The sequence below is a fragment of the Caretta caretta genome, chromosome 2 (genome assembly GCF_965140235.1).
Source record: "Caretta caretta isolate rCarCar2 chromosome 2, rCarCar1.hap1, whole genome shotgun sequence".
Lineage (NCBI taxonomy): Eukaryota > Metazoa > Chordata > Testudines > Cheloniidae > Caretta > Caretta caretta.
This window is the reverse complement of record NC_134207.1, coordinates 264,418,044-264,431,776: the sequence shown is the minus strand read 5'-3', so window position 1 is coordinate 264,431,776 and position 13,733 is coordinate 264,418,044. Positions and strand designations below refer to the sequence as shown.

Here is a 13,733-nt window from a genome sequence, read left to right as displayed (position 1 = left end):
GCTAAGTTTAGTGTTAACTTAGCTGGTTTATTTGTAATATAACGCTTGTGTGGGCCTCTTGCTTGTAGTCTGAAATAGTGTAGCAGTCAGTGTATCTGTTGTTTCCCATCTTGATGACCCCAAAGTAGTTTCTTTTACATCCCTGACACCCCCATTCTTCCCTTCCCATCTGTCTAATATGATCCTGCTCCACTGCTTCTGACCATGTTACCCTCCTTCCCCTTCAGATCCCTGCATGTCCCCCTTCTTCACCACATCATGCATAAATAACTGGTCCCTTTACCTTCTAAAAACTATTCAATTCTACTCTTGCCCAAGTATTCAATACAGTCTTTCATTGTGTGACCCCTCTCTCACTCCTCTGACTATTTCCATTTCAGTGCCCTCTTTGTCCGCTTCTCATGCAGCCGCCTTAGGACCTTCTGCACAAGTGGAATGTCTTCTCACTGCTGATCTGTCAAGCCACTACCAATCTTCATTCAAATTGTTCCTGCAGACTCTCTACTTCCGTAGTGCTCACAAGTAGTGAGTCAGTTATGACTGAGGCAGCTAGAAGCACAAATTCCTAAACTGAGAAACCGGGTAACCTTATTGCTCTAACCCTCACTCTTACTCGCTCCGTCCTTTCTTTTGTTCTAGCCACACTTGCATCATGTCTAAAATTAGATTATCAGGACCGATTATCTCTGCTTGCCCCATAAGTCACGTAGCCTGCTTTGGGGCACTGTAATATTAAATGATGGAAATCTTAGCCCTGTCATTTTGCTGGACATATGGAGGTAGGACCTGATTATTTAAAACTTACATATTACAATTGCTCTTCACATCTGAAGATAACTGAAAAGTCTGTCCAGATCATTCACCAAAAGTTCTTGATATCTTCTTCTGACAGATACTGAAGAAGCTTAAGAGCCTCGCCTTAGAAACAGACGCAGAACTGGAGAGACAGGACGAAGTTCTTGACGTCCTCACCACCTCTGTAGACCGGACAACTTTGAATATTGACAAGCAGAACCGCAGAATGAAGAAGCTAACGTAGCACCCATATGAGCCAGCGAGGATGGTAACGGGAGAGATTGTGCAATTGTTTCTTTAACAGACTATTTATAGACTTTCTGATTGTACAGGAGCCATCTCTAATATTGTCTTGAATGTCGCTGTGGAACTTTGGCAGGGAGTAGGAGAGAAGGAATGTGAAAACATTTTCAGAGTGGGATAACTTTTAAAGGCATTTTAAATGCCTAAACTGTTAATTGTAGAGAAACAATGACTGTGAAATCCCTGCTACAGAAGATCCTTAAACATAAAATACTGTGACTTCATCTGAGTTGATGTCCATGACACATGCTAAGTTACTGCTTTTGAAAAGTAATGTTTTTGTAATAAATAAGTGAAGATGAGGGGGCAGTGAATTATGTGTCTTTATACCCGATAATTACACTCCAAAGTTCTTGCAAGTTCTTTCCAAAAATAGAGATAGAGTAGAAGTTGACCAATTCACACTAAGCACCAGGCTGAATTTTACGAATTAGTGATTGAGTGAACAAGCCTAATTGTCAACAATAGAAGAACTTTGTTCACTTTATTGTACAAATGTAGTTTTAAGATTCCTAGCACAGTGTACTAGTAAAGGTTTTATGTAATGAAGGCTTAGTAATACAAGAGCTTGCCACAGCTTTTAGTTATGAAATCTTTGGCAAGCAAGTGGAGACAGAGGACGTGAATTAGTGATTTGCACTTGGTGAGGAGTGCAGTTGAGTGTTGCCACAGGCTATGTCTCCTGCTACTTAAGTAGCTTACTGAAAATAAGTGTCGAAGCAAAGCGGAGACTTTCATTTTCCAAAAGGGAATTCTTGGTCCTTTGATGTTCAATTGCAGCTGCTTTGTCTTTTATACGGAATGACCAGTGGTAGAAATAAAAGTACAGACTTAATTGATTGATTGTTCACTATACTATCATTGAGATGATTTGGTAGGATTGCCTGAAGCACACAAGTCTGTTCTGAAAGCACATGGAGTACCTTGTGTACATAAAGACCCTTGCTTATGTATAAAGGCATTTTTGGAATAAGATGCTTTCTGGTTGGCTGAAGTCCTTATAAGGTTTTAGCTCTTCAGAAATCTGATGATGGCTTGGCACAGATTCTCCATGGTATGACAGATATCATTTCTATAATCCTTCTTGGATGCTGGGAGGCTCAGGTCCATAAATTGCTTAGCATTCCTTCATTTTCCAAGAAATACACTTGTGATTGGTGTTCCCTTCGCACTGATCAGATATGGACTTCATCAGAGCTGCATGGGGACCACATAAAGCCTGGTAGCTCTTCTGCAGACCTATGGATCGAATGTCTCCTGATCAGTGCTTTAAATATTTTGTGTGCCTCTTGGTATGAATGGAAACTAACATGGTGGACAGCCTTCCCCCTTTCATGATTTTTCTTTTAAATAACTGGGATGTGTGCGGACAAGACTTCTTGTCAAAGCCAGTGTTACATGGATACTTCATTGTCTTTCAAAAATAAAAAGGGAGTGGCTATAAAAATGTATCTAAACTATATTATTATTGTTTTGTTATCATTGATTTTAGGCATAGTTCACAATCTAGATGTAATTTATCTCAGTTAAACATGATTTAGTGTATACTTTTCTCTCCTACCATAAAGGTCATTGCCTAGAATAGGTTCCAGATAGCCTGTATGTAGCTGTAGCAGAGAACTTGAAGGGGATTCATTTCTGCTTACCACTATCCTTTTCATTTTCTCCACTACAGCCCTCTAGTTAGTTTGCTTTAAGGAAAACTGTTGTAACCTTGTCATTTCAAAGTGTTTTATAATAAGCTGATAGTGAATTGTCAGCATGTAACTTTACAGATAAAATCTTTTTCAGTGCTGAAGTTTTGAACCGGGTACCGCACTGATAATTGCCGTGGGATTGTCCCATTTCAGAGTAATACGGCTACAATTGAAGGAGTATATGGGAAATGACCTAGAGATAATAGTCTTGAAAACAATATAGTGCACATCTCTCCAGGGTAATAGCTGGTTAATTTTTGAGTGACTTGTATTTTTGCACGGCAAGTCCCTTATTCACTGTCTGAGTTGTTACCGGCATGCATTGGTGTCTTGTTCAGTGGTTTTGAATGTAGTAATGTTTAGGCTGTAAGAAATATATACATAAAGTATGTACCTCACTGTAAATAAGCACATCCGATTTAGTTTTAAATATTCCAAATAACAGTTGTCTTAATGTGATGAGAAAACATGTTTACAAGATGATTTATTTTATGAAACTTGTTTAGAAATACACTTTGCACAAAATGCACATTTAGGCGTGATGAAATTTGGACCTGGTCCTGATTTAGAATTGATTCCTAATGTTAATTAATCAAACTACGATTGCCAAAAACAAATAACATTTGCACTTAACTGGATTGAGTTTACCATTCTTTTTATCATAACTTATTGCTATGCTTTAGCTTTAGCTATGGCATTTAATTCACTACTGTTTTGTATGCGTTGGTTTACCTTGGTCTAACATGTTAATGCCTAAAAAAACCCTGGTATTATAAGAGTAAAAAGTTTGAGATCTGTACATTTTCTGTCTAGCTGAATTCCATCTGCCCGGAACTCACTTTGAATCTGTAACTTGTTCTTTACTTTTATTAAAATAATATCTTGAAATAGTGATTTTTTTCTTCTGTTGGTACCAGGATTTCTTGAGTGCTTTTTGGTAGTGCAGGCCACTATTTAAGTGTGTGTCTCAAGGAGGCCTGCCCACCCAGTTTATAATCCGTAACATCTCTGTGGCAACTACAGTGATTGCTTACATGGGAAAGTAACTGAGGTACATTTAGGTCTCGTTAGTGCAATAAACATGTCTCATTTGGAAAAAAAGTCAGTCACACTCTTCTCATGTTCTGCATTTCAATTCCATCCTTCCATCTGTGCTGTATCTCTCTGCTGACCACCTGCAAGTGCTCTGTGTATCACAGCTATCTTTAGACCACAGTTTGGAAATCTCTAGTTCCTACCTTTTTTTAATAATACCTAAAGCAACACTCAAGCTTGTTCAGATGCCCTCAGGATTTTACTTTACTGCAGGTCTCTTCCTTCCTACCCAAAGAACAGCAAAAATACCTGAGAATGAACCACAATCCATACGGAGTTCAGCCGTCGTCACTTTCTGACCATTCAAAGGATTTGTGAGGGGAAATCTGCACTATATATATTCTAACAAATATTCTGTACCAGAAGCAGGCTCTGCCAGGATGTAATGCCCAGAACCTTCTTGAATTCTTAGACAATGGGCTAGAGAACTGCCTTGGTACTCAAATTTTCAATTATTTAAACAGTTACTTGACATGTTTTCGGGGTTTTTTTTAATTGATCAGTTTCTGCTACCCTAACAACAAAAAAGCCACTTGAGCTTCTGTCATTGCCAGCACTGAGAGAGGTCTTTTATGTTGGACATAAATACTGTTTTTTCAAAAATTAGTGTAAATCAAGAAGAATAAAGTCACAGAAGATACAGGGGCCAGTGCATATAAGAAATGTATTATTTTTTTTTTATTCTTAAGTGAAATTTCCTTTGTACGTAGTCTAAAATGTTATTTCTAAAAAGTTGTGCCTTATATGTATAAATTGTAAGCTATTTGGGCCAGACACTCTTTTTTCTTTTTATTAAGTGTACAATGCCAAACACGATGGGGCCGAAATCCCTAATCTAAATAGAGAACAACAATCTAGCAATAAGGGTTCTAGTCTAAAAAAGAGTCTATTATTTCGGCCGGGTTTTTAAACCACTCATCGAACACTACACCCTTGCATGGTGCATAAATAGTCAGCTTTCAAGTTCCTGGGCATACTGAGTGATTTCTGGATATAGCCACAGCCTGTGGCTTTCATGTAGAAACTAATTTTACTTCTGTGGAATCAATGAAATGTTACAGTAATAAGCACAGCACTTTACACTTATAATCTGAGGATCACAAGGAGTTAATTAAAGCTTCACAACAGCTCACTGTGTCTCCAAGGCTACACGCTCTGAGAACACCAAGTTGTTCTCTGTAGAAGGAAATGGAGTAAGTCTGCCCACAGCTGTTAAGGCTGCATCTGGTAACGTTGGCTATGAGATACGCTGGCTGAAATCACTGTCCTGATTCATTTTTAATATAGAAAAACATGGCAGCAGCATCACTTGCTTTCCACTGTGTGGGGATTATGTCAAACCTCGGCCTGGTGGAGAAAAATAATTTTGTAATTTGGCCTAATCAGAAGTTCAACCACTCGTGTTTGTAAAGTAAAAGCGCTTGGCTAGCCCAGCTCGCAAGGCCTGCAGAGTAGTGGGTCTGGACCTGGTGCATGGTTTCTCTGCTCTAGCAAGGTTGTTTCAGTGTTCCCTTAACAATGTGGACAGAAGCTGTCAATTCCACACAGATGATCTGCTGGGTTTCATCCATCAGACTGCTCTCTTGACCGCAGTAACGTTGCTCACGATCCCTGCACAAACAAGGCTGGTAGGTGCTTTCTCAAAGCCCAGTTTGCCTTGTCAAGGTAACAGGAGTGTGAGAGCAACTGTGAGAGGCCAGGGTGCCAGAGACGGAAGGAGCGCCTGGGTTCAAACTGCAGCTAACTTGCCTCCTGTTTTAAGTGGAGCAGCGTTTGCTTAATGGTGTAACAGTCCAACCTGGCTTCTGTTGGGTGGCTTAATCTGAAGCCAGCTGCTTAGCCTCTACGCGGGCTGGTTTCCAAATGGCTGTGACACCTAAATACTAGACATGTATCCTCTCCTGATGGGGTGACTGCTCCATGTTGTGGTATCTGAGGTTTGAGTAATGAATGGAAAGGATGTAGGGGTATCTCCTGCGATGAGGGAGCATTTTCCATAGTGGGGAAGCAGGAGCTCAAGGAGGGAGTTGAGGCAGAAAGCAGTCTTGAGACATTGAGGGAAGGGGAGGAAGCACTAGAGTCTGATGGGAAAGTGGGGAAGGGCTTGGATTGCTTCAGAGAAGGTCAGCAGCTAGGAGTGAGATGGAGTGAGGAAGCTTGACCTTGTGGTTAAGATATTGGACTGGGGTCATGGGTGATCTGGATTTAATTCCTGAGTGTGTCACCTACTGCACGTGCGATCTTGGGTGAGTTGCTTATGACCAGTCACCGGTGCAGAAAATGGCCCTGTCTGCCCCTCTCTCTCTCTCTCTCTCTTTCTGTGCCTCAGCTGCCCATCTGCAAAATGGAGCAATACTTTCTTTGTGTGTCTCATCTGTTCAGGCAGTCTCTGCTCAGAAGAACTCATGATCTCTTACTTTAGGACTGTGGAGTGCCCAGTACAATGGAGCCTCCAAAAAACTTGACAATGGTTGGGTTGGTGGTGTGCAGAGAACGCTGCTTATCATGCTGTTCAATATTGTCTCATTGTTTCCTTATTCTCCCCTGTCTGTCTATATCCATCTTTTGTCCCTTGTCTTATCCTTAGTCTGTAAGCTCCTTGGGGCTTTTTATTCTGTGTGTGTACAGCTCCTAGGACAATGGTCTTTGACCAAGGGTTCCTAGGAGCAGTGGTAATACAAATTAATAATCTCATTTGAGTAAATGCTACCATAACACAATTAAGGCAGGACCTTTCTTTGTACTTACATGAGCATTGTATCTGTGGGCCTTGAAACCATGAATGGGTATAATCCTCACCAACCACTCCGTGTGAGATAGGGAGCCAGTATCCCCACTTTACAGAAAGTCAAAGTGTGGCACGTAATAGTTCAAGTGACTTGGCAAAGATCAGGCTCAGTGAGGAATTGAACAGCAGTCCTTTGCAGCCTACTCTAATGCCCTGCCCACTAGACCATCTTTTCTACCTTTAATGCTGAAGTGTTAGAGAATATCCTTCAGTTCCTCAGTTGAGCATTCTGTCCTAAGCATGTCCAAAGGCGGCACCGGGGGTGGGGGGTGTTAGAAAATGAATGTTTATTGGAGAGGGACTGATCTAGAGCAGCGAAGAGTCTATCAGCTTCGTGTGTGAGCGTCTGTGAAGAATTAATTCTTTAGTCCTGTTGACTTACGGTTTTGAGGGGAGCAGGGGGGGAAGCCTACTCGGAAATGTTCTGATTTGTTCCATGTTGCATGTGTTTTTAATTTAATGCTTTATATGGTGGTGAACGTTCTTTACGGCCATGAAGTCACAGATAGAGACAGGGAAGGTAATTGCGGGTAGGTAGCAATGCCAAGGTCTCCCTTCCATTACGGCACCTCCGTTCAGCGCTTACAGCCTTGCCAACTCCCCATGTGCCAGAGGCAGAAAAAGGAACAGTGTTAAATATAATAACTTTCAGGCCCTCATATTCCTTATGAAATGAATCCATTAGGCTGCTTTAGGAATGACCATCCCCTTCCCTGTAAGGTCTAGTTAAAAACCAAACCAAACCACAAACTTGTAATTTTTTTTAATGTACAAATATACATTGTATTTCGTGTGTGTATGGTGCATAGCATAATGGGGCCCTGCTCCTTGACTGAGGCTTGTAGGTGCACTGCCATATGAATAATAGTTAATATAGCAACTTTCAGCTGCACATCTCAAAGCCCTTTTCAAAGGCGTGGTCTCCTTTCTACAGATGGTGTAACCCAGGCACAGAGAGATTGAGGGGAGTCAGGGTCTGTGGGAGGCCGGATGGAGGTGCTTTGTCTAGCCTGGTGGTCAGCATGGTGTTCAGGACCCAGAGGCCAATGGGCAGGTCAGGAGCCAGGGTGAGCAGAAAACGAGCTGAAGTCGAAGGTCAGTGCTGAGTCGGATGCCAAAGATCTGTAGGCTAGGGTTGGGGCAGTCAGAAACCAGGGTGGCCAGGTTGAGGGACTGGAGCTGGGCAGGGCTGAAGTCAATGACCAGGGATGAGACTGGGGATCAGATAACGGATGCCAGGGTCTGTAGCAGCAGTAAGGCAGTATCCACCTTGCTGCACAGACAACTTCCTGTGTCTCCTGGCTTAAATTACATACCCGGCCCAGTCAGAGACCCTGGAACTCCTCCAGTTAGGTCCCTGGGGGTGGGGAGAGTAAGGCCTTAGGGCTCCCAACTCTCTGGTCACTAGTAGAGCCATTGGGTGGTGTTGGGGACGCAGCAGTGGCCTGCGGGCCCAGGTTCAAGTCCTGTGGATCCTCACAGGCAGTGCCTAAAGCTAGGGATATAAATTCATAGTCAGGTGTCTGAATAAATGTTCTGGTTTGTCACAGACTCGTCAGTTTTAAGGTTAGAAGGGACCACTGTGATCCTCAAGCCTGACTTCCAGTATAACTCAGAATTTCCCAAGTAATTCTTGGAAGTAGCACATAACTTTTTGTTGAGCTAGAGTCTCTCTCAGACAGACATCTAGAATCAGAATCAAGAGGTACGGCTGAAAGACTCGAAGGGACACAGAATCGACCATCTGTTCCAACAGATAATGTTTTCAGAGGACCTGCAGCTCTGAAAATCAGCCCCCTTGGATGGGTCTCTAAATGTGTACACCCAAGTTTGAAAATGTCGATCTGCGCAATTTGCCCCTCATCCAAAAGTGTGTCTGTGCGCCCCAGGCTTAGAATCTAGGTCCCCAGACTGGAGAGGACCACAACTAACTCAGCAGACCTCGGCGCCAGCCAGTTTTGATCTTCTTCTTGGGTTATTCCTGACTGACTTCAAAAGCTGAAGTTTGACAGATTCAGACTAAAAATAAGGTGTAAATTTTTAACAGGTGGGGGGTAATTAACCATTGGAACAACTTACCAAGGACAGCAGCACATTCTCCATCACTGGCAATTTTAAAACCAAGATTGGGTGTTTTTTCCTAAAAGATCTGCTCCAGCTCAACCAGGAATTAATTCAGGGAAGTCCTCTGGCCTGTATTATACCCAAGGTATTATACCCGAGGTCAGACTAGATGATCACAGTGGTCTCTAAGAATCTATGTTTTAGTTCGTTCATTTCTTGGTAATCAGCACGTTGTCTGACTTGACACCTTCCAGACGCTCTCCCGCCAATGTAACTTCTGCCTCTTGTGGAGGTGGAGTCATTATGCCGATGGGAGAGTGCACGCCGATCAGCACAGAGGATCTTCACCAGATGCGCTTCAGCAGCATCTATGCAGCTGTGCCAGTGCAGTGCTTCTAGGGTAGACCTGCCCTGAAATATGTTCAGTTGTTTGTGTATCATGGGATTAACAGTTCATGGCAAATGGTGTTAGTGTGAATGAGAATCAGACCCTGGGTGTTGTCCTTTTGTCCATCATTCCGTCCTCCCTGTCCTGTAATGAAGAACTACATCTCTCAGGCTGTACTGTGGCTCTGTGACAGGAAACAAGGAACTCTCTGAGTCACAGAAGATCTAAGAACTGTCTCTTACCCTTAGCCTTCTTGGCTCCTCTTGGAAGTATGGAGTCCAACCCCATGGCCTTGGCACATCAGGTATCTCATGTGTTAGATGCCACTTCTCATCTGGTTTCTCCTTCCCCAGACACAAAGACTAAATGAAAGGAAGAAGAACAGAGAGGAGGAAAGAAAATAAATTATTGGGATGCCTGGGAGTCCCCTAGCTCTGTATCCTCACCACTTGCTAGAGGATGTTCATTGGTGGTAAGTTCTGCCATAGCCATGTGCTACCCAGGGCATCAACTCAATTCTCCATTTTCCCGCATAGATAGATAGATATAGCAATAACCAGCACCTGAAATCTGGTGGTGTTTGTGCCACAAGCGATTGATCATGTGAAGTCATCACCTGGTACCATTTTAAATTCCTGTGTTCACTAGGTTTGGGGGGATTTTTTTGTACGTTTTTTTTTTGTTTGTTTTAAAACTTCAAAAATTATTTCCCCAAGTTGGAACTTGTGTTGTTAGCCAGCTAGTTTTTGTTGAAGACTAATTAGCGTGTACTGCCTACTGTGACGGTTTGGTATGGATATTGCAACTCATACAATGAACGGAAAGATAGCTTAAAATCCTAAACAATTTAGTCATCTGTTTCTTATTGCTTATAATTTCAGGATCTGACTTTACTATCCTTGGCATTTATATAATACCTCCCACCCAGTGATCTCACTGTATCAACTCGAAGCTTCACAAACACCCCAATGAGGTAGGAAAGTATTAGCTTCTGGGAGAAGAAGGATGGGCTTATACTTAAAGTAACTATGGCTCTAGAGATCTGATTTCAATTCCTAGCTTTGCCACAAACGCCTTGTGTGATCTTCCACAAGAACTTTCTGTGCCCCAGTTCTCCACCAGTAAAGTGGGGGTAATAGTACATCCCTTGTCTATTTAGATTCTATATGGGACAGAAATTCTCTTACTATGTGTTTGTACAGCGCCTAGCATAATGGAGCTTCGATATCAGTTGAGGCCTCTAGGTGCTAGCACAATATAAACAATAATAATCTCTATTTTACAGATGATGAGCTGAGAGACAACGTTGAATTGACTTGTCCAAACTCTCTCAACAAGCTAATGCCAGAGCTAGGAACTGAACCCAGATTTCCTGACTCCCAAGTTAATGCCTTAACCGCAGGGTCATCCTTCCATGTAATAACCATTCTTCTGAGTTTATTTTTCTTTCCTCAAACTTCATGCAACTTTTTGGCACCTGTCTACGTAAGGCGGAGAAATCAAAATATATGGCCCCTGAAAGACATTCCAGTCACTTTGCAAAGACTCCTGTATTCCTGGTATTTTAACGAGATTTGCACTGAGTCGAAAAAGACATGAGAAACTAGTTCCCAAGAGAAGGGTTTGTGTTGAAAGGCGGCCGTATTAACACAGTGTTACTTCGCAAAAATATTAGGAGTTGTTCATTGGCTCACCTGATTTATTTAAAGTAAATGGAAGAAATTTGAAAGGGTGGAGAGCTGTGATAGAATTTCTTTGTGTTGTGGCAGGTGTCAGTGGGTGGCGCTGTTACACAATCTTCCAGTTTCTTTTTCGTAGTGTGGAAAGGAGTTTTGACTCTTGCGAATCCATGAGGTGGAGGTGTTGGATTTTGGGTTACACATAGATTTGCCTAGACTTGGCAGCTTTGGGAGAGGTGGAGTGGTATAAGCAATGGGAAACTTTGTTCTCTGCCTTGGGCCCTGATCTGAATATTTCTTGAGGCAGAGTTGCTCACTGGACATTGATGTTGGACTGAGATTCCTAGCAGGGGTTGCCCTGTGTGCTGTTTCACCGTCTTATTTCAGAACTGGTGTGTGTGTGTGTGTAAAGCAAGTTACACTTAGAATATACCCCACCCTCTATGTCACTGATTTCTCCTCCACTGGGAAGCCAAATTGGAAAGCCCCAGCATTCTGCTATCGCTCAGCTCGATTGGGTTACGTGTGCAGGTGCTAGGTGGTGGTTCTGACCTGTGAGGTACAGGAGGTCAGACTAGATGATGGAAATGGTCCCTTCTGACCTCACACTCTATGACACTGGCATCAGAATGGAATGCTGGGAATTCCTACGTGTCACTTCCCACCTCACTTCCTTTAAACCCTGGTGTGAAAAATACAGCAATGTCCTTGAAAAATATTATTGCCTTTATTAAATTAAGTATCTTCAGTGTCCATTGTATTAATAAAAAGTGTATGTATTATTGTGGGATTGTGTGGAACTTGGTCTATAAAATCTTGACTGGTGTGGAGAAAACGAATAAGGAAGTGTTATTTACTCCTTCACATAACACACGACCCAGGGGTCACCCAATGAAATTAATAGGTAGCAGGTTAAAAACAAACAGGAAGTATTTCTTCATGTAACACACAGTCAACCTGTGGAACTCTTTGCCAGGGGATAATATGAAGGTCACAACTATAACAGGGTTCAAAAAAGAACTAGATAAGTTCATGGAGGATAAGTCTTTCAATAGCTATTAGCCAGGATGGGCAGGGATGGTGTCCCTACCTTCTGTTTGCCAGAAGCTGGGAGTGGACAACAGGGGATGGATCACTTGATGGTTACCCATTCTGTTCATTCCCTCTGGGCACCTGGCATTGGCCACTGTTAGAAGACAGGATACTGGGCTAGATGGACCTTTGGTCTGACTCGGTATGGCCGTTCTATGTTCTTAACTTTTCTGGGGGGAAGACATAACCAACGTAAGCCTTGGGAAGTGTTATGAGCATCAAAGGACTGATTTAAACAATGAGCCTCCCAAAGTTATGTGGGGATCCTAGCAAATACCTGAGGAGAGGGGAATGCAAATGACCACCTCTGTTTGTGCAAAGACCCAACCTTTTGAAGCTTCGCCCTGAGGTAAGGACCCTTTTCTGGCATTGTCTTTTGCAGATCAAAGACCCAAAGTGGATAAAGGAATGACTCTCAGATTCATGGGGCTCTTGTTCTGAGCAAAAGCTGTTATGAACTTGTAACCACAGAAAAACTCCTGTGTGAGGTTTGAAGTACAGACTCCTACTAGAGCTCTTTCTGGAGTTTGAGTGATCTCTGATTAGCTTACCAGCATGTGTGTAGGTTCTGTTATTGTTTTAATATGTTTTCTCTGTAATGCTTTTACCTTAAGAATCAATGTGCTTTCTTAGAAGGAGTTGTGTGGTATCACGTACCTCTGGGCAATTACCCTGTTTGTAGCTTCTGAGGAGAAAGCAAAGCAGGCCTGCTTTTGCAGTCTGACTTGCTGTTGAATTCATGGAGTAGGCAGGGAACTGTGCAGCCTGGAGAAACGCTGCTGTTATGGATGAGGACGTAGATGGTCAGGCCTAGAGCAGGAGTCAGGTCTAGTGGGCAGAGCAGGTATCCAGGTTGGTGAACAAAGCCAAGCATCAGCACTAGTTCAACTGCCAATTACCAGAGCCAGGGGTCGAGCCAGAGTCAGAACCAGGAATCGAAGCTGAAGATCAGAGCTGAGGTCACATTCAAAATGCCAGAGCCAAGCCTAAAGCCAGAGTCAAGGTCAGAATTGGAGACCGGGGTTGGAGCCCAGGACTGGTGATGAGGTGTAAGGGCAGGAACTGGAAGAGAGGCGAGGGATCAAGCACAATGGATACAGAAGCGAAGGCAGGGGTGAGGCAGGACTCGGGAGCGGAGCAGGAATCAGGAACAGGGTTGAGTACAGGAGTAGGGCACAAGCAGGGTCCAATGCAGCCACAGTGAGAAATCACCTTGTTGCTAGGACAAATTTTCCTGTGCCGCCTTCTGGCTTAAATAGCATGGTTCGACCAATCAGTGGAGCTGGGCAGTGCTCCAATCAGGGCTCCCATGGGTGGTGTCTTGGCTGAGGTATAGTTGTACTAGCTCCTTGGCCTACTAGTTTTCAGAAGACCTTGGGTGGAGGCCAGGATGCAGCTGCTGTCTGGGGACTCCCAGACATGGGACATCACATCTGGTCTGGAGGGAGAGAGATGCAGGTTTCCACCCTAGAGAGGTGAGAGCTGAGAAACTGGGTGCCTAGAGTAGGTGCCCTTGCTGTACTACAGAGGGGGAGTATAGGTGCAGTTACCCTGAACTGTGACCCCGGTACAGCTGATTTCTCATACAGCATCTTTCAAAGAGACTTCTGTAGGAACATGATAGCTGGAACTTGGCTTTGGTAAGTTATTGCCAGGTTACAAAACAATTTCATAAACCTTCCCCACCCATCAAGAAGGAACACCGAATACCTGGAGTAGTCTGGATACCTGTCAATACTGACGCTTAAAATCTGGGAAATAGAGCTGGATTCAACAGAGGTGGGACTGAGTCCATGGTGCACAAATCAATATATTTTCCATATGAAAAAATG

General features: G+C 43.1%; 1 protein-coding gene across 2 annotated transcripts in view; it reads left to right on the top strand.

The window, feature by feature from the left end:
- Window positions 1-3,683, top strand: part of SNAP47 (synaptosome associated protein 47) — a 36,787-nt gene extending 33,104 nt beyond the window's left edge. For both annotated transcript variants that reach the window (XM_048837378.2, XM_048837377.2), the window contains exon 5: window positions 893-3,683. In XM_048837378.2, the coding sequence (XP_048693335.1) occupies window positions 893-1,039 (147 nt within the window). In that variant the 3' untranslated portion in view covers window positions 1,040-3,683. The remainder of the gene's footprint in view (window positions 1-892) is intronic.
- Window positions 3,684-13,733: the final 10,050 nt, after the last annotated feature.